This window comes from Gouania willdenowi, chromosome 6 (assembly GCF_900634775.1).
Source record: "Gouania willdenowi chromosome 6, fGouWil2.1, whole genome shotgun sequence".
Classification (NCBI taxonomy): domain Eukaryota; kingdom Metazoa; phylum Chordata; class Actinopteri; order Blenniiformes; family Gobiesocidae; genus Gouania; species Gouania willdenowi.
This window is the reverse complement of record NC_041049.1, coordinates 70,294,923-70,320,648: the sequence shown is the minus strand read 5'-3', so window position 1 is coordinate 70,320,648 and position 25,726 is coordinate 70,294,923. Positions and strand designations below refer to the sequence as shown.

The 25,726-nt window shown below is 39.4% G+C and overlaps 1 protein-coding gene across 8 annotated transcripts in view; it reads left to right on the top strand.

Moving 5' to 3' along the window:
• Positions 1–25,726, top strand: part of LOC114464702 (unconventional myosin-IXa-like) — a 175,644-nt gene that overhangs the window by 34,320 nt on the left and 115,598 nt on the right. For all 8 annotated transcript variants that reach the window (XM_028449176.1, XM_028449175.1, XM_028449179.1 and 5 more), the window contains exon 2: positions 11,983–12,952. In XM_028449176.1, the coding sequence (XP_028304977.1) occupies positions 12,050–12,952 (903 nt within the window). In that variant the 5' untranslated portion in view covers positions 11,983–12,049. The remainder of the gene's footprint in view (positions 1–11,982; positions 12,953–25,726) is intronic.

The window sequence follows — 25,726 nt, the reverse complement described above, 5'->3', positions numbered from 1 at the left end:
ATTTTTCATTTAATTTCAGACCACCCTACATGAGGTCCCGACCCCAAGGTTGAAAAACACTGATTTAGTTGCTCCTGAATAGATTTATTTCTATAGTTCTTATCATTTGCGGTCTCTCTCTCTCTCTCTCTCTCTCTCTCTCTCTCTCTCTCACGGTCATGAAATTCCTGGAAAAGACTTGGAATCTTAAAAAACGATTTTCCAGTCCTGAAAAGTCATGGAATAATTTAACATTTTTGGAAATATAGCTTATTTTATTTTAATATTTAAAATCAAACCTTTGCTATTACTATGGGGACGTTAAGTAAGTCCATAAACCCTAACACCTTGTTTTAATTGTAAACTTATAATTAAACATGGTAGCACTTAGTTGTTTTTTAATGTTGCATTCAATAGCTGATGCATTGTTTTTTTTAAAAATTATTGCAAAATGGGTGTGAAAGGTGCCATTGTACGATGCTCTATGATAGATACTGTAAGTGATGACACTACGTGCGTTCTTTGTGCCAACTCTGTTACACTAGTACACTGGAAAGCCACGCTCATTAATAGATCTTAGCAGTTCAGAACTAAGTCATTAGTCATTACATTTGGTAAAATATTTTTTAATAATTGTGAATTAAGTGTGGGAACCATGTCTCCCTCTTCCATGTACCCTCTGTAATGCTATCACGTAACCCTCGTGATATTCGTACCTCGATTTAAGAAACACTGGTTTAAAAAGTCAAAAGGAAAAACATCTGAACCCATGCACTTTGTACTTCTGGAAGGTTTTAATAACTTCTGTCAAAAGGCCAAAATAATATTACAAGCATGTGTTTCTATATTTCCTCTGCTGATAATCAAATGCTTTGAAAAATAAAATATGACCACTGGTTGTTCTTGTGGCAGCAAGAGTAAGTGTTTCCTTTCACTGAGGTAAAAGCTTTGTCAGGATTTTCACACAGCCATACGTGCACTCTAAATCAAACGTGCACACCAAAGCATTAGCTGCTGACCTCTTTTTGCCAGGCCATGTGTTAGACATCACAGGTTTTCAACCTGAAGCTAAAGAGGGGGCGGGGCGGGGGGGTGGGTACTGTACTTCATTGAATGCTTTGATTTTTCTTTATTTTCACCGACACGTTAACCTTTATCAGTGACTGTAAGAGTTTGGATCTGGATTTACTGCAGGTTCGTTCTCTCAGGTTCAGCTCTAGGCCCCTGCTTTGCTCTGATCCCATTAAAACCAGCACAATGCTGTGAGGCTGACAGGAAATACTGGTGGAATGGGATTGATCAACGAGGGTGACGGACCCATTAATGACATTCTGACCCCGGCCTGTTTAAGTTTAGAAGGAGGATTGTTTGGGAAAATGGTGTAGAATTCACAGCGAGCCACATCTGTGGTCGGTCGACTGATAAATATATTTAGTCCAGTTTATTAGGTTCTACTCTTTGGTTTTCCACAGGGCTGTGGTGTCCGGTCGGCTCTCAGTCTAACTCCACTATATTGTTTTTTTTTTACTGACCGCATTTCTGGAGCCAACGCTGTGGGCAGGTCATCTCTTGTTCTGGGCAAATGCTTTTAATGGACAAACACTAGTTTGTTTCTGTTGGCATCACGTAGGCTGCGCCCATGCTGGAAGTTGGTTTTTGGCTCTGGACATTTCAAATGTGACTGGTGAAATAGACAAACCAGTGCATTAGAATTTCAAACTGAGCATGTAGGAGGATGAGAATAACAAGCTTGAATAGTTTAGAAATACTTTTGCTTTTGTGTATCTACAGTAAAAGTTGCACTGAGAATTGTAAACAAAGAAAAGATGGTTGATAAGGTACCATTGGTCCCAATGGTCCCTTAGTTTTATGTTTGGATATTTAGACGTGACCTTTTTCATGGCATGTACTCATAAAGGTGTTAGAAACATTGGTCAAAGATTTTGGTTTAAAACAACATAACATCATTCAGAGGCTGCAGATTTGACCAGTGTACATTACAGTGCTTCACAAATTTCATTTTCACCAAATTTTGGCCAGATCGCTTTTGGCCTTGTTCACGTTGACATTGTTAGCATCTGTAACCAAAAATGGAGTCAATCGCAGCACATTTAGGAGTGGCACACCTTTTCACAATGGTGACGTTTTTTCAATTTTCAGGAATAGTTTGAACTGTTCTACTGTTATTACTCATTTACTATAAATACAGGGAGAGACATTAATGGCCTTTATATTGTTAAAGCTTCTGATATCTGGGAAAGTTACGCATTCTTTGGTTGAGCTATAAAAATAGTGAAATAGTGTGCTTACGGATGTTACATTGGCCCAATTTTTGGTTCAGGTGTTGAAAATGTCAATAGGAACAAGGCATAATTTTCTTTTTTCATAGATTTAATAATGATAATGTATCACTATTGTGATTCAAATGATGATCTTAGTTTCACAGAAACCCATGATTGATCATGATTGGCCAGAACACACAAAAACAAACTGTAACAAATTCAACCCAACACAATATTCCTTAGTCTGTCTATTTTAGACGAACTTGAAGCCAAAAGGCGTTCCGGACACGCCCCACTCAGCCGCAGGAAGGTCAGCAGCTTCTCTGCTCACATGCTCGGATCAATAACGACTCACTGCTCATCACTTACAGTCATCATTGTCTCCTGGGGCCTTGGTTAGCTGAAACAGAAGCAGCACACGGTCACGGATTAAAGTTACCCTTTGTGTTCGGCACATTGTGCTCAAAGGATGAGATCATATGTCTAACAAAACAAATGAAATTATCAAACTAAAGATGAGGTTTGCTTTGTTTGGCCGTTATGATCAGTTCCTTTCTGTTTTCAGCTTTTACTGTTTCCCTTACATGGCAAAAGCTATTATTGCTGATAATAAGTATTGTTTTTTAGAAAGAAAGACTGAATAACAAGATACCACAAACAGTAAACACAAAGAAAGTTACTATAAATGATGCGTACACGGAATTGGCAATAGTTAATATCAATCAGCTTGTAACCATGACAAAAAAGATGCTAAATTGACATATTGTTGCAATCAATATGGCTTTTCTTCAGGGTATGGGTGCGTGTGGTACCAGGAAGAGAGTGGAGTAAGTCAAGATGATGTCATCTCCCATTGGGCAGAGGATGTGATTGAAGAGCTGCAATACATCTTCAACACTAATTATACTAAGGATCAGATGATATTTCCATCGTGCGATAATAAATCACAATATTAAAACATCACAGGATATATTGTTGATGGTATAAGTTGTATCGCAATATGAAACATAGTCATTGTCCAAAGATCTCATCATTGCCAGATAATGTAGACGCTAATATTGTTGAAAAAAGAACCTGATCATATGATCATATCCTAACTTGGGGCAGTGTAAACTGTTAGTTTAATGTTTTCAGAAGCTTGTAATGTTAAGTTCATGCACAGAAATGGTTATTTTTTAAGAATATCATGATGAAAACATAATTTGGTTTTAATTTTAGATTGTCTGTTTTTGCACTTCAACTTGGACAAATTGGTTTTATTTATTATTATTAGTTATTGTTTTAAATATTATTATTATTATTAATAATATTGTTATTAATATTTTGACTGGTATGAATCATCAGTCTGTTTTTTTGTTGCTGAGTGGCACTTTTTGCTCTTTAAATTAGAAAATGAGTTATTGTTTTTAATATTATTATTATTCTTATTGAGTTAAAAAGGTTTTACCCAGAGACAAAAAGCAGAGACAAATGCTTTTTTGCCCACGTCGAGGAATTAAAAACTGGCTAAATGAAGTGTAAGTTAAAAAATGTCGAAGTGAATTTGGCAAATGTTTGATATTGCATCTTTTCCAGAACATGGACCTCCTACTTGTCCATCTCCATCTGCGACAATGACAATTCTATCCATATAAATCATTATATAATTGTAATAATTTAAGTGTGTGTGTGTGTGGGTAAAGTCATTACTGTGAACGATCTTCCTGCGTGGAGTGTTTGGGGTTCAGTTGGAGAGCTGGAGTTTCTTGATTGTTTTCTTTGGATCTTTTGTGACTTCCTGGATAAATTGTCCCCGTGCTCTTAGGGGTATATGAGAAGGTTTGGCATGTCTGGGAAGTTTCCCTGTTATTTCAAGTCTTCATTGGGGGATCATGTGTCTCACTGTGGATGTATGGAGTCTCCGGGCCTTAAGCAGGTTGTATTTCACTTATATTGTAAACTTGTCTGAATGTTTTTTTTTTTCTGATGAACTTTTATCAAACAAGCTGGGTTTCCATTCCAGATTTTTACAAAATAAAAGCAATATTTCTGATGTCGACACAGTATAATTATGCTGTGAACGTGTTTCCATTGAAGGTTGTTTTGGGCAGGAGCCTTAAAATCTCATGGCTGGAGGAAGACGGACGCTTATAACACTCAGTTTTCCTTTGCTGTGGCAGTAGTAATAAGTCTAATGTCCCGTTCTCCTCTTCTGTCCACACGTACTGCGCCATGCTTTCTCGGAGAGAAGGGGTCATGTGACCTGGTACGTCAGGTTCTATGACGTGTAATTGCGGAAAAAGTGTTTCCATGATGCTTTTGCGAAACATTTCAATATTGAAACGTCTGAAATTCCCCCTTACGAAAGCATAAATCTTTTTAGCAATATTTGAGTGTTTTCTTCCAAATTCAAGTGTTTCCATTACCAGTTTTTATTGAACTATTTAGATTTTGCGCATTTAACGGTTAATAGAAACACAGCAGCTCTCTGTATTACTATTATTAATGGGCATACATCAAAAATGGAAATTCAATGGAGCTTGTTGATAGCCAGGAGTGTAGTACATTGACATCACATGTGACAATTTAACAGTTTTGCAGACAAATGTGGGATAAAACAACCTAATGATCACCCTGTGAGAACATGTGAGTTATGTTTTGAAGACTAGCTTCTCGGTAAGATTTAGCTCTGTCTTCTATCTGAGAATTCAATGTGTGTAAATTCAAATATTGAGAAGTGTATTTTCCACATTAGACACACACACACACACACACACACACACACAGCCTAGAGCTGCACTAAATGACACACAGTCTTCTGGCAGATACACTCGTCTGTGTGGGCTCAGTTCCTGTGGGCTCCACTGGCCCACTGGAATTAAGGAATTTATGCACACGCACGAACCTGTACACACGCACACACGACTTTTTGAACAAGGAATGTATTAGCACTTTTTTTCCCCTCTTTTCATTTTCTGAGCAAATCTTCCACAATTTTCTGTTTTCCAGCTAAAACCACAGCAGTGCTACGTTTATTTTAAGGTGTGGTATCCCTTCGTCAGATCCATATTACTCATCATTGGCAACATTTTAAAAATTCATATCTTGGTTTGTAATTCACCGTTTTTGACTAAATTTGACTCAGAACAGGTCGGTTCCACAATTACCGAGTCTCATCCCGACCGGATCCAGATTGCGCAGGTCATTGTGATTTTTTTTTAAAAATGGGGGTGCCCATTAGGGATGCAACAACACAGTCAGCCCACACCTCATCTTTTTTGGTCACGGTTCAGTTCAGTTCTGATGGTCCATTAAAGTGTTTTCAAATAATTAAGAAAGAAAGCTCCTGTGTGCGTTGTTTTGTATGATATAAGATAAACAAAACTTAATGAAATACACTTCCAAAGAACAAGTGCTTAACCCTGGCAACCCATGTACAAACTAGGGAAATATTTATTCAAAAATAAAATAACTATAAATAAACCTGTACTTCTGTAAACTTAAACTGGCCATTTATTTTGTAACAGGGATCCAGCAACTATACGGTGCTAGGACTGATGACATCATTACTGAGTCCGTCGACTCAGGAGGTGGGGGTGGGGGCGTCCAAACAAATTCGACGTTGCACACCCTTGAACCCAGCAGCAGCCATGTTGAAAGTCTCAGGTCAGTCTGATCCTGATCCGCAGAGATATTTGAGGAACACACACACACACACACACACACACACACACACACACACACACACACACACACACACACACACACACACTATCATCCATGTTAAATTACAATTAAATTATTGTTACAGTGACCAGCATTTTTTCCAATTACAATGAAATTATCCTCAGAAAGTAAATTACAATTATGTTCTCAATTACTAAAGTTCAATTACAATTAATCACAATTACTGAGCCTGAAATAAATAACCTTCCTCTTGTGTTAGCTTTCTGTTAGCATCTCTAATGCTAACAGGTTCTAACTCAGCAGTAAAATACACTGAAAACTAATATCTATCATCTAATTTATTTCCTATCTATTGATTATCTTGTTAGGTTTCCTAATCACTCATCACACACACACACAAACACACACACACACACACACACAGAGATTCTTTGCTTTTATAGAGAGATAATGACAAAGTGATTTAAAATTTCAGCCACATAAACCCATTGACCCTCACATTTATAGGGTGTTTGATTTTCTATGATTATGGAAAATGGACAGAAATCGCGATAATAACTCCCTGAAACAGAAATGGCTATATACAGTACGTGTTTTGGAAAAATATCACACAATTTCACCCAATAAACGGGTCGTTACAGTACATGTGTTGCAGGAATTTGTAAGAGATGAACACCCTGACATGTTGAATGTTGCACAAAATCTTGTGCAATAAAATCTTTGCCGATATTTGAGCGTCAACTTTCTCAGCATAGAAAAATAGTCATTCGTAAGATTTGACCGACTTTATACCAATTATGTATTATTGACACGGTTCTGGGATGTTATGAGTGAAAGTCAATAAAACTGTTAATAGCTGACTCTGAAAATGGAAAGGAAGGAAAATCAGACGCCCTACATTCACATTCCAATGGTTCCAATGCTACCATGCTAGGTGCTAATCCACCATCAAATTTAAGGTTGAGTGTCTTGCTCAAAGACACTTTGGTGGACAATTTATTTTACATTACGGCTCCTCGTGTTAATCTCAATATTTAAATGACCATAAGTCTCACATTTCCTACTTGTGGGTGAGCAGATGTTTTCTTTATCAGTTATTAGAATAGTTTATTATCCTGAGCTATTGGTCTGATGTCTAGTTTTCATATAATCACTTTCCTTTTTCTCTCTAATCACATCATATTTTCCTTGATCTGAACTTTTGTCACCTTCACTCTACAATTCAATTTCTCTACATTAGATATCGTTTGGAAAAATGCCTGTTTTCCAACATTTGTTGAATGTATTCTGAGTGACGACTGTGAACACCGGTGACCTTCATTTGAACCTGTTCAGCCCTTAAATGACTGGCGTGCTCTCATTACGATGTCTGTTATGGTTTCGGTGTCACTGCGAGCGCGTTTCTCCACCACGTCAGCTTACGACCTTATCTCAACATGCTTTCAACGCTTCAGCATCGACCGAGTCAAAACAACGTGTCATCACAGAGCGTTTAGCCGTGACTTCCACCTCCACTTCTTTTTCCTCTTTCCACAACTTTCTCCATCTGTCATCTCATCACCTTCCTCTTTCTTCACAGAAAGGACTCGCATCTCTTTTCATCTTCATTTGTCATCATTAAAACTTTGTCAGCTGCACTGTTTGTGTTACACATACTGCATGAGGACAGTGGTGGACTGGGACTAAAAATCATACCTGGAATTTTGTCAGTAATGCTCAACATGTCTTCATTTTAATTATTCTTCCCCCAGAAAACTATTTCTTTTGTCCCATTTTTGCCCCTTTTGACACTTTTTAGGCTGGGTTACCGGACTGAAAACGCCCTCACTTTGTTGTTGTTGTTGTTGTTGTTGTGTATACTAGTTAAAATCACTACTCCTCTGTTATTCGTTAACAGATCCGGCTGAAAGTTGGTATGTATAATCTATGGATGTGTACGCATTGATGCTCGAGGCCGATTTTTGATTTTAATTTCTAATTTTATCAGAACATAGTCGAGTGATATATCGCTTCAAAGGCAATTCAACATAGATTACGATTATCCATCCATCTATTTTCAGACCCACTTGTTTCTGTTTTGTCAGGGTCGCGGGGGTCTGCCGGTGCCTATATCCGGCTCTCATTGGGCGATGGGCGGGGGTACACCCTGGACAGGGCGCCAGTCCATCGCAGGGCAACACAGACAGACAACTACTCACTCTCATTCACTCCTATGGGCAATTTAGAGACTCCAATCAACCTTACAGTCATGACCGAGTCATTGTACTGAATTCTCGGGAACGTGGTATGTACTATTAGGCGCGGAGACGTTCAGCAGGCCTGGTCGTAGTTCATCAGAACTTGTTTTTAAACTTTAGCTTCCTTTTGCCAATAAATATAATTTTTTTTCATATTTTTTGTCTATTTTTCCAAGTTCTTTTTGTTACTTTTATCCAAATTTAATTCTTATGGCCACTTTTCATACAAATAAGCTAACTTTTCCCCAATAAATACAACTTGTTTCCTTTTTTCCCTGCATTTTGTCTCTTTTTGTTCCATATTTTTGACCCAGTCCACTACCCATTCAATAACTGGTGCAATGTATGTCTGTTTATTTGAAGGATCTTACTGCATGTTGCTGTTGTATGAAATAGCAAAAAAGCTGTTCAAATTTCTTGGATTTCTGGCTGCTACACCATCAGTGGCTTGTGACCTTGATCTCTCCCTCTGTCCTCTGTCTATGAATCTGTGTCTGTGCTGGTCAGAGGGGCGCACCGGATTTATCCCTCAGTTAGAGGTTTGCAGTCAGACTGCTGTAAACAGGCTGTAAGGTACATCTTGTCTGGGATGCTTGTGAGGGTTAGGTTATTCTGAGACAATAGGGGTTTTATGACATCATTTTCTAATGCTTGCATGAAGCATACCTTAAAGAGTAACTAAACCCTAACACTTCTCTGGAAAATGCATTTGGGTATAAAGTAATGTTCATTGATTTTTGTCCAATTCTTGTCATTTTAGTCAAAGTATTTAAATTTGCTGTATTTTGTTGTAAAAAATGTAAGACTGACTGCCCTTTATGGGTTGAAACCTGGCTATTACAATCACATTTTGCTTGAGAATGGCAGTTTGTGACGTTTTGGTGGTTTCTTACATCACAAACCACCACTGTTGGCCCCGCCCCTCCTATAAAAACTAACACCTGTCGACTGCAATTTGTGGTGAGTAGGTTGGATTGAAAGAATTATGAATAGAGGGGTGTAGTGGATAATTCTTTTCCAAAACCAAAAATGAGGAAAGCGATGCCGAAAATTGAAACATAAAATAAATGATTGTGTACTTTGTATTAACCTCACTAAAATCAAGGCAGGGTAAATTATTAATAAAGAGTAAGCAGAGATATTGGATTTTGAATCTGTTTGGATCTATCCATACATCCATTAGGAAAAAGGTGCAAGTGTTCGATTTGGCATTCAGTGGTTTCAGCTTAATGGAATAATTGATCGATAAAGTAATCAATTGCTCCGGCCACTCGTAACGGGTTATATATTAGCTACACAGAGGGATTTTATTATTAATTAGGTTTTTTTTTGTTCATTCAATGTATTTTGCCTGATTACGATTAGCCTGTGATAAATGTTTGCTTTTTTTTTTTTTTACTGCATATTTAACCAAACCAGTGCACATTTGGGGCACACCAAGCATTTTTGGACCCCATTTATGGTAGCATTTATGCTCAACACGGAGAAGTCACAGTTCAATTGTATTAAACCTGGCCCCTTAAACATTTCAGGAGATGAAGCATTTATTTACTGACGGATAGCCTAAACCCTGCTCGCACTTTGATGATGAATTCACACTTTTGTACTGATTGTTAACATCTGTCAGTTTCTCATATGCTGTTTTTCTCACTTGATCGCTCTAAACTATGTATTTACACCTTAGCATTATTTTCATTTGACAAAGCTGCTGTTAAAAAAACAAAACAACAAAAAAAATCATACACGTTTCGTCGTAGAGAGAATTTAACATTAGTGATTACTTTTCACAATACAATTCTTCAAATCACTTATGACTTTACAGGTCTTTATCTATCGCCTCGTAAATTGTTTCTTGTAATTATATATTCTAAACTTAATTCATGTTGAATGAAGTGCCATGGAAAAACCCTTTGGACAGATCAAAGCACGCATTTCTCCAGATCTCCTGAATGTTTGCTCTTAGAAGCCGATTATTGCGTGGGTTCCTCAGAGTACTCTAGCTAGGTTGATTGGAGTTTCTAAATTGCCCGAAGGAGTGATTGTGGGTGTGACTGGTTGTCTGTGTGTTGCCCTGCGATGGACTGGTGCCTTGTCCAGGGTGTACCTGTACCCCCGCCTAACGCCCATTGAGAGCTGGAGATGGGCACCAGCAGACCCCTGTGACCCTAAAATCACTGGATGGATTTTGTTATTCTTTCTCTTCCTGGTGTGTTAGTTTGGATTGGGATCTATAGGACATTTTCAGCTTAATGCTTCAAAGTCATTATTAAACTATTATTACTTTGTTAGGGCACTTTTTGCTGCTTTAAGAGAAAAATGGAACACTCTTGGAAATAGCATACTTGTCATAATAAAAAGGTGTAAGTGGATAACCTCAATGCTTATCTAGATTTTTTTATTTTTTATTAAAGAGGGTCATCTCAAAGGTTTTCTAGTCAAACATCAGCCCACTGCATCACACTGCTACTACTGATCTGTCTTGTTCACATTTAAAACATTTAATAAAGTCCACACATAACCTTTGAAACCAGTCAGGTGTTTATACTAAACTGATCAGATAATGGTGGAACAATGACCAGTTCAAGCATCTTAAACTTTTTCAGTCAGGGCACCAAACCCACCGCCCCAAACAAAATGAAAACACATTTAGCAACTGAGTCTGTTTGTGTCTAAATATCACAGCCTGGTACTGCGTCTCATTTTCTGCATCCCTTCCTCTTCTGCTGCGTCATTCATCGCTCACAGCCCAGCTCTTTGTTTTCCATACACTCTGCTGTCTTTAGCCCCTTCCTCTCTCACTCTTTCACTCTCCCTGCCAGTGGTGGGCTGCTGCAGACCACTGCAGGAGGTCAGGATTTCTCCCAGACTGCAGGAGGCACAGAGTGCTGGGTCTGTCTGCAGCCTCGCCTACTCGTCTCATTCTTTTTTTTTTGGTTTTCTGACAGCATGTTTAAACACACTGGTAATTATTACTGCCTGGATAAACTGCTGTGTCAACATATCAGCTAAGTTTATAAGTGACATTCATAGGAATACGGAGAGAGTTTGTCAGAAACCTTGACCAAATCGAATGATAATTCCATTCAACAAACCAAAACCAAAGTCTTTCGCAAAAGCACTTGGATTGCACATATCTGCCATTGTGTTTCTAGTGATTTGTTCAGGGCAAAGTAAGCATTGCTTTCTGAGTTAGATGGTGTAGAACCCAATGCCAGCAACCCTAAACGATATGAATGTGTGTAATGTTACAATAATGAGCAGTTTGCTGACATTTTCAAGGTTGTCAACTGAACAGTGTTTTGTAGACCAATAGAAGGTATTAAGTCAAGTGCAAGGGTTTCATTGAGTGTCCACACTTTTAAAGAAGTCGTGAAAAACATCACTGTGTTCTCTTTATGATCAGTTTTGTGGAGAAGGTGGCAGCTGTTAACCCTGGCACTTTGCTATAGACTTTGGATTATCACATGCGTGCGCACACACACACACACACACACACTGGTTGTAGTAAGATGAGGCGGACAGTCTTCAGTCATGAAGTAGCCACTGTTCCTTCTTGCGTTGAATAGCTTTCAGTCCTCTCCTTGGCTTCCGGCTTTCGTTGCTCTCTTTAGGCGTTTGAAATAGTGGTTCCTTTTACACACCCAAACAGACTGCTCTTTGAGTTCTCTTACTCTGTCATTGGACAAATGTGACCTCCATGACTCCCATGACCCATTATACACTCTATTGCAAGAAATGGAAATGTTGAGGCTGTGAGAACCATTATTTTTTTTAATCGCTCAAGTGATTAATCTCTAATCTTTTTTTTCCTCTTCTAGTTGGGATGTCCTGAGTCAGTCATCCGGTCCCAAAAGGCAGTTTGCTGATGGGACCTGCAGCGCCGTCATGAGCTTGCAAGATGGCGGCTGCACTTACGCCAGCAGCGCCAACATGGCCGCAGTCAGTGGCAGCATGCGGCGGCGTCTGGAGGACCAGGAGTTCACCTTGCGTGTCTATCCGGGCTCCCTGGCAGAGGGCACCATCTACTGCCCAGTCACCGCCCGCAAGAACACCACCGCTGCAGAAGCCATTGAGTGCCTCATCGAACGGTTGCACCTGGAGAGGACCAAATGCTATGTGCTGGCAGAGGTGAAGGAGTTTGGGGGGGAGGAGTGGATCCTCAACCCTGGAGACTGCCCTGTGCAACGCATGATGCTGTGGCCGAGAAGCGCCCTTGAGAACCGAGGGGGCCTAGGCAGCGGGGAAGATTATCGATTTCTTCTGCGAGAGAAGAACTTGGATGGATCCATTCATTATGGGGGCAGCTTACAGATGTGGCTGCAGGTAACTGAGGAACGTCGGCGCCTGGTGGAACGGGGTTTTCTTCCCCAGCCAGCAGGGAGTGATCCTCCTACTGACCTGTGTGCTTTGTCGGAGCTGACGGAGCGTTCTCTTTTGGAAAGCCTACGAGCTCGCTTCCGGCAGGAGAAAATCTACACTTACATTGGGAGTATTCTTATTGTCGTTAACCCTTTCCAGTTTTTGCCGGTCTACAACCCTAAATATGTCAAGCTGTATGACAACCACACTCTGGGAAAGCTGGAACCACATATTTATGCTGTGGCGGATGTGGCGTATCATGCCATGTTGCAACGGCGGAGCAACCAGTGTATCGTCATTTCTGGAGAGAGTGGATCCGGGAAGACCCAGAGCACCAACTTTCTCATTCATCATCTTACTGCTCTCAGCCAGAAAGGATTTGCAAGCGGAGTGGAGCAGACCATCCTTGGAGCGGGACCAGTGCTAGAGGTAAGAAACAGTCCTGAAAAACATTCACTACTGTATAGATCGCTGAACTACCAGATGTGATTTTTGTACAGACAAGTAGCAAACTCAATTTGAAACTTTGTTCTGCTTCTTTTAGAATAACTTCCAAGACTAGTTGTACTCAAAATTGCCAAAAACATCAAATGCATTCATAAATATCTCTAATGATGCTTATTAAGTGTTGTTCTACACATAACACAACAGAATCATTGGGTAACTCATAATATGATGAGACGCGCACAAGGAATAAAGGTTGCATCCAATGTCTGTATCCTATAAATGTCTCATTCTTGACACTTGTGACTCAATGTTGCTAAAAAACGAGGAGAAAAAATACCAGAAAAAGCTAAATTGAATTGAATTTAGATTTTTATAAAACAAAAGGCTTTGTGTTTACTGGAAAGGTAAACCAGTGAATACTGTCAGTACAATGCAATAGGTGCTGAAGCATTCATCTTAATGCCAAATAGTTTGCTGAATCAGGTTTTATTTTTGTGCCACCCTATTAAACTACAGAGGCGTCTACCAGACAAAGATAATGTAATAATGCTAGTGTTTGCTTCAGCTGTGTTCACACGACAGCTTAACAGGGTTCATATGCTGTAAATGATACACTGTGCCTGTTGAAAGGAAGTGACAAAAGCCTAATGAAATTTGAAGAGAAGTCAGCGGGTTATTTCACTGGAGCTGGAATGTCAGCTCATGAGACCGAGCATGAAAGGATTATAGTAGTGTCCTTTTAAAGCTGGAATGCTGTAACGGGTGGGGAAAAGCTATTTTTAGCTCAAACTTTATTACATATTGCTCTTGACTTTTCTATATTGTCTGACCTAGAATTAGTTTTTTTTTTTTTGTGTGCAACTTGTGCAATGTTCATATCCTTAAAAGATTATCAAAATTCTTTAATCCAAGCTGGGATTATTTATCAGAAATGTATTGTGGATTAAGGAATTTGATTAATAATTCCATATTTTGGGATGGTCTGTTGTTAGAGGGCAAGTGGAGCTCTGTGTCGGCCCCGTAGTCTGTGGTTTACTGGCCCACAGCTCAAAACCTTTTGACAAAACACATGGGGAAGCCATGTCAATGTACAGCTGTGTATGTTGACAATGGCCACAGTTACATGATGTTTTTTAATTCAGAATTAATTATTCTGAATGAAATCATTCGAAATGAATGTGCTCTGCTTCGTGTTTACATGGTAATAGAAATTCTGAATTGAGGTTTACGTGGAAAACACGTTTATTCAACTTTATTTAATTCCGCTTTAGGTCTGGGTGTTGGGAAGGTTCTGATTGGACAGGGGACAAATGTGACGTATCACGTCTATCGGGAAAAACGCACAATAAACCTTTTTATTGACGGCTTTAACACAGAAGACTACACATGAGAACAGTTTTCACCTTTATTTTGATTGTAGATTTTTTTTTTTTTTTTTAAGAATTTTTTTTGGCTCTAGTGGCCTTTATATGACAGTTGCTTGACAGGAAAGGGGTCAGAGAGAGCAGGGAATGACACGCAGGAAAGGGTTCCAGGCCGGGAATCGAACCTGGACCCACTGCAGGTGAGGAGCTATGGCCTCTGTACATGGGGCGGGCGCTCTACCCACTGAGCTAAACACCACCCCGTGATTGTAGATTTTAAGCAACAGCTCGACAATAACACACTTTGGTCTGAGGAGAAGAAGGGAGATAGGACCTAATCACCGGTAAATAAATCCCAGTAAAACAATAACCAGGAATAAATGTTTGCTCCCTGGTAAAGATAGTAGCTCTAACAACTGGTACAATGATAAACTTGGTGATATTACAGCCTGTACATTCAGTACGGGGACGTATTTACTCCGTCTCCGGGTCTTCCTATCACCTGTCCGATGAAGCCTGTTCCGTTTGCCGAGGTCTGTGTGAGTGTCCTCATGTTTGTGCCTCCGTCCATTCACTCTTTCATTATCTCCATATCTTCTAAGGCTCTTATTAAATAAATTGTCTCGGCTCGAGTCAAGGCCGTCATCTTGGATTATGTCGTCACCAGCGCGTCATCGCGGCAAGTCGCGAATGACTGGATGAATGAAGAATGAGAATGACTGGAATTAATTTAAAGAGGAATTAAGTGTTAACAAGATAGAGGAATTATTTAATTCGGAATTAAAATCTGAATAAACCTGCCACCTTATTGAAATTTAGGTTTAATTCGGAATATAATTAGCATTAGGAATTAAGTGTTTACAAGGTCAGTTCAAAGAGGAATGAACTTTTATTCTGCTTTAAAGAGGAATTAGAGCTCCCATATAAACATGTCCAGTGTGTGTGTCTTATGATAAGGACTGTACAGTAAAATCAGGTTGATGCACAATGTGTTGAATATTGGCTTTAACATCTGGAAATCTTTAATCACCTTCCTGAGTGTCTTTAGGGTTTGTGTTGAGGAATCTTGTTCCTGCAGCTGCTTTGTGTCTCCAGTGTGTAGAGTAGACTAGGCTCATGGTCAAGTTTGAACTATTTGTGTATACATTGCCATACATCCGGTAAAAACTCTTGCACAACTCCAAAAAACAAGGTGTATATTACATGTCTTGACAATGACTGGTAATTTGACTGTTTTAACTACATAGCTGTGGTTCAACCTGACCATCAAGCAGGCACAGTAGCACCTCACTACAGTTAGCTGCCAGAGGCACAAACCTAGTGTTGATAATAACACAGATGGTGGAATATTACAGTACTCGCAGAGGAACTGGATGCTGTGTGGTGGCTTATGTGGGGGCGTGTCTGTGTCCTGTGTAATCACTCCCCCACCCCATCAATCACCTCTGTGAGAAGCAAGGACCATAGTTTAAAGTGAAACAAGGAATCAGGAGGAGGTGGACCTGCACACCATGTATTTTTCAGGCAGTGGTTTGTTTGTTGCTGTTGCTTTCCTGTTTTCATCAGACATACAGTATCATCAGCACAGTGCACTCATTACAGTGGAACATGCAAAACAAACACTGGTCCAAGAGACGCCAGTAGAATTATATGTACAGTATGTCACTCCATGACTTGTGAAATGCATTGATTCAATGTCTGGGCAAGGTTGACGACACACTAACGCTGATGTAATAGAGTAGAGGGTAAACGCAGTCTAAAATCTATGCAAGTCTAAAACAATCAACCACATACATCATAGTGAGGGTGTATGGTAGACGGTAGAGATGGGCGATACAGACCCAAAAAGGTGTCTTGTGAACACGTGAAATATAATGTAGAAAATATTGCGTTTCACAAGTCAGGACGGTTGAATACATTGAGGTTATTTTTATGCCAACATTTATTTCACACAACATGTGACATACAAGTATTAAATCTTACCACAAGTAAATTGGTGGCCCTTTGTGGTTTGATGATGGTAAGCTGTGTACTTTTTACTTGGTCTCTTCGTTTTATGAACTCATTAGCGTTAGCTCTTAGCCCAGTCTTATGTTTCGGTGGGTTAGGTTAGCTTAGTTAGCTTTAATCCAGTTTCCAGTTCATAGTCGTTGCTGCAGTTTCATTTTTGTCACTGTGTTTGCGGGAACTTTGGGTAGATTTGGTGGAGGAACTTGGACTGGTTCACTTTGTTGGACGGGTGTCTGGTCTTAACCAAGTAGTGGTTCGTGAGGTATCACTAGACGGCAGATTTAGGTAAGCCGTGACGAGCCTCTGGAGGCTCTGCAGCGAAGCTCGCGGCAGTGCTCCAAACAATATTAAGTTGTTGACAAAAACTTGGGGGCAAAATTGGCCCGTGGAGCAAAGTTTTTAGGGACATTCTTGGCTAAATTTGAGGGACAAATGGTCCGTGCGTGACTCTCGCTAATTTCCAACATGGGAATTCATCGTTTCTATCGTGGGATGACATATTCTTTACAGTGGGAATGTTTTTGATGATGCATTGTAAGCGATAACATATCGCACATTCTATGTAGACCAGGGGTCCCCAATCCTGGTCTTCAAGAGCCCCTATCCAGCATGTTTTAGATGTTTCCCTCTTCCAACACACCTGATTCAAATGATGAACTCATCACCAAGCTCTGCAGAAGCCTGATAACGATCCTGGTCGTTTCAGTCAGGTGTGTTGGAAGTGGAAAACATCTAAAACATGCTGGATAGTGGCCCTTGACGACCAGGATTGGGGACCCCTGATGTAGACAGTATTAGTGCAGCAGATTAATTGCATCTTTCAAGAGAATCGTATAAAAGCATGAAATTTGGCACAGACACTCTCTAAGGGCTACTATTTTGGAAAAAGGCGTTGGCCGCTCAAAAATTAAATATGGCGACCATTTTTCAAGATGGCTGCCATTGCTATTCAATCTATTGGTCAAGCTATTCCAAAAAATGCTTGGATCGGGCCAAACGAGGTGTCAGCAGAAAGGTCTGGTCCGCCCGAGTCTGAATATTTGCATCCCCCCCGGGTAGAGTCAGGATTGCGCCTGCTAGAGGCGCAACACTCAATCGCCTCAAAAAACTTGGTGGAAATTCAAAAATATTTGGATCTGGTGTCAGCAGAAAGGACTTTTCCTCCTGAGGTTATATAATATCAAAATAGTGGCCCTTAGAGAGTATCTGTGCCAAATTTCATGCTTTTATACCAGTGTGAACAATTTCAACGTTTATCGACGTTTATCGACCAATAATGCTTGTTGATCACGTCATCGTACATGCCTCTGTGTAACTACAGCTTCAAACACAAAGATCACAAAGCAGGAGGAGCTGGTTAAAAAATCAGTGCTACTTCAAAGATTTGGACTTAAGTTGGATTTTAAAAGTTGGCCAGTGAGCAGAACAATACGATTGAAAGATGTTGAGTGACTGTTTGAAAGCAAAGTTTTACTTTCAGAGCAACACCGTGAAGCATGCGAGGCAGGCAGATTAACGCTTAACAAACTTCACTCAATAAGTTTGGAAGTTCATGTTTTCAGCCAGTGATAATGGCTAAAAACAGTCAGCATTAGATCTTTGTGTTGGACCCTAACCTGCTCTTTTGTTGCTTCTTAAATTCACCAACTTATCCTGATTAGAAGTAGACGGTACATGTATAAAACTATTTGATGTTTAGCTTTGCCTGTTAGCCTTTAGATTTAGATATATCCTTAGATGTATCCTGTACCCAAGGGTTTGCTCTCTTTTGTTGCACATTATGACATTAGATGGTCTATGTATCCATTCTAACATTACCTTCTTTTTATTCTTTTTCACTTCATGTGGAAAAACACAAATCTACTGTAAGGGTTGAGCCAAAGGGACATCTTGGTAACGGTTGGAAAGTACTTTATGGTAAACTGATGATTTGCAGCAAAACAAGCCGAATTCCCCCAAATTAATGGGAATTCTTGGCCGACTTTGTTACACATGTGCAAATTCTTAAATGTAAAATATAGATATGCATGAAGTATTAAAGTTGGCTTAAAAACAGTACATTTATTATGTTGCATATTTATTTGCTGATATTTTTGGCAAGCTGCATAACAGGTTAAAGCTCAGTTTGTTCATTTTGGAGGGAAAGCAAAAACAAGGCAGATTCTCTGTTCATGATCGAGAGCATCTCATCCCGTTATCTCCCTTAGTTCTCATCTAAAAAACAACACCCCCAGGCCTGGAAGCAGAGATGTTGACTGACAGCGCTGTCGTTTTGAATTAAATTATTGTAATGGACTAGTTAGAGGATTACTGCTGTCAGAAATATTCCATGCTTTTTGATTACATCAAATATTTGACTTTAATCTGTGGGATTAGACGTTCTTTGACTTTATAGCAATCACATGAGAAATGTTCCATTAATAAATAGTCTGCCCAACCTGCATTTATCTAAAAAGTCTCAATCTATGTGGAATATGTTTCCTAAGGACATGAATACTATTTACAGACAGCACAGAACTAGCGTAACATATCATTAACAGAGCCTTATTGTATATTCATGTAGAATTTAATGCACACTTAGAAAGCGTGTAGAATTTTGGCTCACGGAACGTTAAACTGGTGAAGAAAACAAGTCTAATTAGTGTTGAACAGTGGCTAATGGTAGCAAATCTGTTCAAACAACTTCCTCTCGCTCTCTAAATCACTTTAAAAACATATCCTTTTACTTTGAAAATCCATCCCAACACACACTGAAAAAGTTCCCCAGCCTGAAAAGCAGGAATTGGGGTCAATTAGGTTTTTCAGTTACAATTACGTTTTCAATTATCCATGTTCAATTACAATTAAATTACAATTGTTTTTATCCTCAAAGTCAGTTACAAATACTAAAGTTCAATTACTTGTGTTAGCTTTCTTTTAGCATCTCTTATGATAACGGGTTCTAAATCAGCTGTAAAATACACTAAAAACAATTATCTATCATCTCATTTACCTTATTAGGCTTCATAATCAATGGAAATATAGGTTTTAATATTAATTATATTAATAATAATATAATATTTAATAGTCACTTATATTTCTATATTTTTCTAAAAATGGTGATATACGATAGAAATCTTGATAATTTTAATTCAAATTACATTTGACCAGAATTACAATTCTGGGTTAAATTTGCTGATGTAAAATTCCAAGCAAGCTCATTTATTGTGCCACTTTTGGCTTTTTGTGCTATAAGGGACAGCACGTGTGAGTGAGTTCTGTAGTCTGAGTTAGGACGCATTGAGAAATCCATCAAACTGTGTTTTTCATGCTGTTCTGAGAAGTAGTGAAAGTATAGTACAGTAAGTATTTACATCCAAAATAAGCTATTAAAAAATTTATATCGATATCGGTGATATTGTAATTTTCTATATCACCAAAATAGAAAACTGGATATGTCTTGAATATTGATATATCGCCTATGTTGCAGATTTGAGTATGAAATTTTATTCTCTGTTCAAAAGTTGTGATTTTCAATCTTTTTCAAACACTACTAAATATAATTCACACTTTTACTGGAGATATACAGTATATGGTTGACTGACCTGGTTCTCTTTTCCAAGGACAAATTATTGAGTGTGTACTTACTGTACAGTATGTGTGGCTTCATGTTAAAGTCACTCTCCTTTTTCCATTCAGCATTTAGCGCACACTTAGCTGACTCACTGTAACTGAGCTCAAAGAGCTTTACTGTTAGACCGACAACCCTCAGATCAGACCTTTTTGGCCACAGTGCCGTCCTTGTAAGTCACAACACCCACTGCTTCTCAGAAACGCTGCCGTAGAACCCCACAGACAACAGTGACCGTCAGTGTCATCTGACATCACTATCGCCTCAACTATTTATCGTTTATCGCGTCGTACATGGTTTAATAACTGTACGGGGAGTGTAGGTCGAGATTTGTTCTGAGTCAGAAACTGTGTGAGGATTGTTGTAATGATAAGACTATACTGGTCAGATTATAGGAAAAACCTGGCTTTGTGGTGGAAACTGGACAGTTTCTGGTATTCTGGCGTAGGAGGTTCAGTCCGGTGACCTCAGATGACCGTTTATGGCGACATTTTTGGTTTTCCACAGCTGCCTGAGGGTGAAACTTTATCACTACAATCATATTTTTTCACTGTGAAGGAAGATAAAAAAAAAAACTGAAGTCTTAGAAAAGATCAAAAATAAAAAATAAAAAATGTACATCAAAACCATCCTTTTTATTTGAAGAAATTGAAATTAATTTACGTAACTGAAGCTAATATCACTTAAGTCTTAATGATTATGGCTTTCAATATCTTTAAGTATAGTATAGGGCTGGGCAATATATTGAGATTCAAGATATATTGAGTTTTCTATTTTGCCGAGATAGAAATATACAATATTGCCTATATCAATATACATATTTGTATAGCTTATTTTATATTAAAACACTTATTTACTTCTCAGAACTGCATAAAAAGCACAGTTAGATGGATTTCTGAGTGTGTCCTAACCTAGATCTTCCCCTGAACAAGTCACACTACAAAACTCACTCACACGTGCTGTCCTCCATAGGGGAAAGAGCTATAGTGTTATATCTTGTGCAGCTGTTTGTTATTAAATGAGCCTGTGTGACATTTTGCATCTACAAATTTAACCCAGAATTGTCATTCTGGTAAGATTTTATTTGAATTAAAAATATATTAGAGATTTATATTGTATATCACCATTTTGAAAAAAATAAATAAATCAAGATCTGAGTTTTGGTCCATATCACCCAGCCCTAGTATAGTACGCCCTGAAGTTCACATGCAGAATAAATACAAAAAATGTAATAATAATAATTTTATTGTGAAAGGGTGTTTTTGCTGTAAATAAACCAGCTAACGGGATTAACTTAGAAAGAATCTCACTTAAGTTTGTATTGTCATTTACTTCATCTTCAGAAGCTTTTCTACTGCCATTTGTTTTCATAAATAATGCGTGAAGTGTAAACATTTTACACAACAGACGTGCAAACGAAGCATCCGTGGTGCAAAGTTATTTGTTGTCTCATAAACGCACCATCTTCTCCAACCTTTTCTTGAATTCAATCAATTTATTATTGGTAACAAGATCCCAGTCAACTCGTTCAATGCTGTAATAACGGCTTATACCACATGATACCACACAGTTGGTAGTTTCATGTGTTATTCCAAAATTCTATACCAGAGTTGGACGGTGCCATTAAATCATTTCTCGGGTTTATCTAGAGCTTCATAGCAGACAGGCAGCGTTGCTTCAATGTTGCTCCAAGGATGAGACTTTAATGTGATTCAACTCCAAACTGGAAATCTTGTTAAAAGTTGAGGAAACAGTTTAAATTGTGGATTTTTCACACTAATTAACCAAGGCCGACCTGTTCCTCTCCACGTCTGCACAGGCCTTTTGAAGCTCCTCAGACACATGGGTTATTGGTCCGTTTTGTGCTTGTGAAAGAAAAGAGAGGTCTTTAAACAAGATCATCAATAATGTTCAGACAGTTTGCTAAACTGGCAAAGGAAAATAGGTTGGGGAAGAAATTGCATGTTTATCTCATTTTTTACTCATGTGTGGGTCGGACAAACTCGTAAATCCACGAGAGGGGAAAAGGAATGATGACTATTTTCCAAGAATTTGTGCATTACAACAAAAAACAGCCTTTTCTTTCATTTAAATGTTGGATGTGAGATTTAGCCTTTGTCTTGTTCACACAATAGTTGATGGATGTCCGGTGGTTTTGCTCTGTGGAATAGACGAGATCACACCAATGCCCTGTTTACACGAGAACATTTTGCTTCTGTTTCCATTTATTGTATTGTTTCCAAAAAGTTCTGCATTCTCACGGCAAAGTTTTAAAATGATCTCTGTTTACATGAGACCGCGGGAAGCATCAAAAACAATGTTGTATACACGCCAGGCCAATAGATGGCGGTGTGATTTATGCGTAGAGACATGTTTGCGTGAACTCTTTAGAATTAAACTGAACTTCTGTTGATTTACTTCACCGTCACTTGGGTCAGTGAGACGTATTTCATGTCTGCACCAGATTGTGACGACAATCACTGTGCTGCACTTCTGCTATTGGACCGAACCCGGGGTCAGGCTTAATGTCTATGTTTTTAACACAGACTCTGGTTGGACTGGTCAGGTTTCAGTAAGCGCAAGATGTTTGCTGAGGAGGTGAATGGAAGCTGTCCTCTGGTACATTAATAAATTATGTTATAAAATGCATAAATGACTTGTTCTTGACTCGTTGTGTTGCTGTATGTGTCACATATGTAAAGAGCAGTGTGTGTTGCAGCATTAAAACAGTACGTAGCAGTGTCTGTAGCATCACATGAAGCTGCTTGTCATGTTTACAGTTGTATGTAGAACAAGTGGCTATTAAATAGATCTGAGTTATTCACACGGATGTGAATGGGTTCAGGCTTAAAGAAAGATTGGCTTTATTCAGGTTCAGGCCATATTCTTACAGTTACGGATCTAACTTTATAGTTCTGATTAAAGCTAACGTCTGATGCTCTGTAGCTGCAGTGAGCATGCCCGGGAAACAAAGGCCACATTTACATGGAAGTTTTAATTCCTCTTTAAAGCACAATAAAAGTTAATTCCTCTTTAGGTTCATTCCGGTCGTTCTGCGCATGCGTGAATTGCCGCAATGACGCTTTGGTAACGACAAAATCCAAGATGGCCGCCCGGACTTAAGCCGATACTGTTTATTTAATAAGAGCCAATAGAAGACATGGATATAATGAAAAGAGTGGATGGACGGATGCATGAACATGCAGACATTCATGGAACGGGTTCATGGGACGGGTTCATGGGACGGGTGATACGAGTAAACAAGTTTATCATTTTACCTGTTGTTAGAGCTACTGTCTTTACCAGGGAGCTCATTTTTATTCCTGGTTATTGTTTTCCAGAGTTTTACTGGGATTTATTTACCAGTGATTTGATCTCCTTCCACTCCGTTCACCAAAGTGTGTTATTAGCAAAACAAAATCCAAATAAAGGTGAAAACTGTTCTCATGTGTGGTCTTCTATGTTGAAGCCGACAATAAAAGGTTTGTTGTGTGTTTTTCCTGATAGACGTGATGCGTCCTGTCCAATCAGAACCTTCCCAGCCCCCAGACCTAAAGCGGGATTAAATAAAGCCAAATAAACCTGCTTTCCATCTAAACCTCAATTCGGAATTTCTATTTCCATGTGAATACGAAGCAGAACACTTTAATTCTGAATGATTTACTTACGAATAACTAATTCTGAATTAAAAATTATCATGTAACTGGTCAATGTTTTGTTTCACTGTTTACATAGAGACTGAAGCATTTTCAAAACCTTCTACTCTGGAGCCCGTTTTTAAAAGGTCCCGTTCACCAAAACGCCGTTGCCGTGTAAATTAACCGCCAAAAAGCAACAAAACTTTTGTTCTCGTGTAAACAGGGCCTTAGAAATAAAGTGTTTTGCTGGTTGTAGTGAATGTGATTATTGCCTGTTGTTTCCACAGAGGTGGGTCATACACCACATGCATACATCCTCACATTAAATCCCTCTGAGGGTCGACTGAGGCTTTGAGTCTGACCCCAGCTGTGTGGCTCAGTGTCTGAGGGCAGACGGGCTCCTGCGGGGGCCGTGGGGGCCATATTACAGCCTGCCTTTTGTTCTGGCGGTGTGGCCAGCAGACCTGCTTGCATTTTTTTTTCTTGCCGCGGTAGTAGCCGACCCGGCACCCCACACACCCCCACCCCTTTTTTTTAACCAGATGGTTCCTTTCCAGATGTCCCCTGTGCTCTTAACCAGGCCCTCAGGGACACTGCCTGTCTCTAGTGGCTGATAGACTGCTCCAGGTAGTGCTGTAGACCTCCAGTTTTCAGAAAAGTGGGTTCAAAGGAGTGTGAAAGCCTTATCCAACAGCACAGACTGAGGTCGATCCTGCCGACTCACTGTGTAAAGCCTTAAATCTCTTGGATTCAAGGCATATGGACACTTTCTATAGTGAACCCGCTCACCTTACAGGCCAGATGAAAACCACTTTACGACAACGCTGTCCAGTTGGCAGAGGACGTCTGCATTACCTCACCCTCACTAGAGGCATGTGTGTATCTTAGCCAAGCTGTTTTTATTCCCACTTGACAGAGGGCACTATGGCCCTGCGTGGTTCCCATCACTCAGTGTGTGTGTGTGTGTGTGTGTGCGCGTATATGAGAGGTACCTGTCAGGACGCGTCAGGCAGCAGCTCACCCAGCAGAGGGGAAACAGGAGACGTTCACTCTTGGCTGAGTGTGTCCTTGGTCTTTAATGAGACGTCTAAAAACGCTCAACTGTCAGGACGGCGTCACGTCCCTGGGCTCGTGTCCTTAGTTTGGATCTAAATCAGGGTGTCCAACTCATTTTAGTTAAGGGACCACATACGGACCAGTTTGACCTTAAGAGGGCTGCACATGTTAGGCGAGAAAATGAGCAATTTAAACATTATTGTTACAGGCGGCTAGAACAACAGCTGCAGTTCAGAGCAGACCCGCACCACTCCGCATCCAGACTGTAAATGAATTGTGCATCTTCTCTCTATCTTTGGTATGCTTGTCCAAGGTTGACAAGTGATTTATTCTATCTGTTATCACTCTGTCTCTGACACAGTACACAGCTCAGATGCCCAATATGAGTCTGCATAGACCTCCTTGGAGTCTGTCCAGAGTACGTTTGGGCCTTTACACTCTCACTTCTTCGTATCATTCTAACTTTTCTTTTGGCCTGCTTTGCCGTGTAAGTCGTTGTAAATAATGCTGGAACGTTGCACCTTCAGTTCATTCAGGACATGAACACCTAAAAGAGTTCACTTGGTTTGTAAAAAGACATCTTATTGTTTGTAAAAAAAAAAAAAAAAAAAAAAAAAAAGCGTCACGGTCCTTGTTTTCTAAAGCTTGAATACAGAGCAGAGGTCTAGAGTGTTCCCAGAACACTGAATTGTAATATGTATGGATTTCAGACCACATGAAACCAAAACAAACTTACATACTGCAGCTTTAAGTATGAAGGTTATTCAAATCTAATGTTGATGTAAATGGATTATTAGAAGACTGTGACAATTAATGTTTTGTCTTTGCCTTCAAATAGATTAGAATAAAAACACTAAGTACAGTAGTTTACTATAAAGTTGTACCAGCTTCTCTGCTTCCTAGTTTAAAGTCTCCTGTTGTGCATTTTTATGACTGCAGTGTCTCTAAATCCTGTTTAGTCACATGTGGCTTAACCATAGTGGCTGTTTTCCACCTCACAGGATTATGCACTGGTCAACCGTGGTGGGTGTGCGTTGGCTAATCACGATGAGACATCCATGTCCCTGTTAGCACTTCC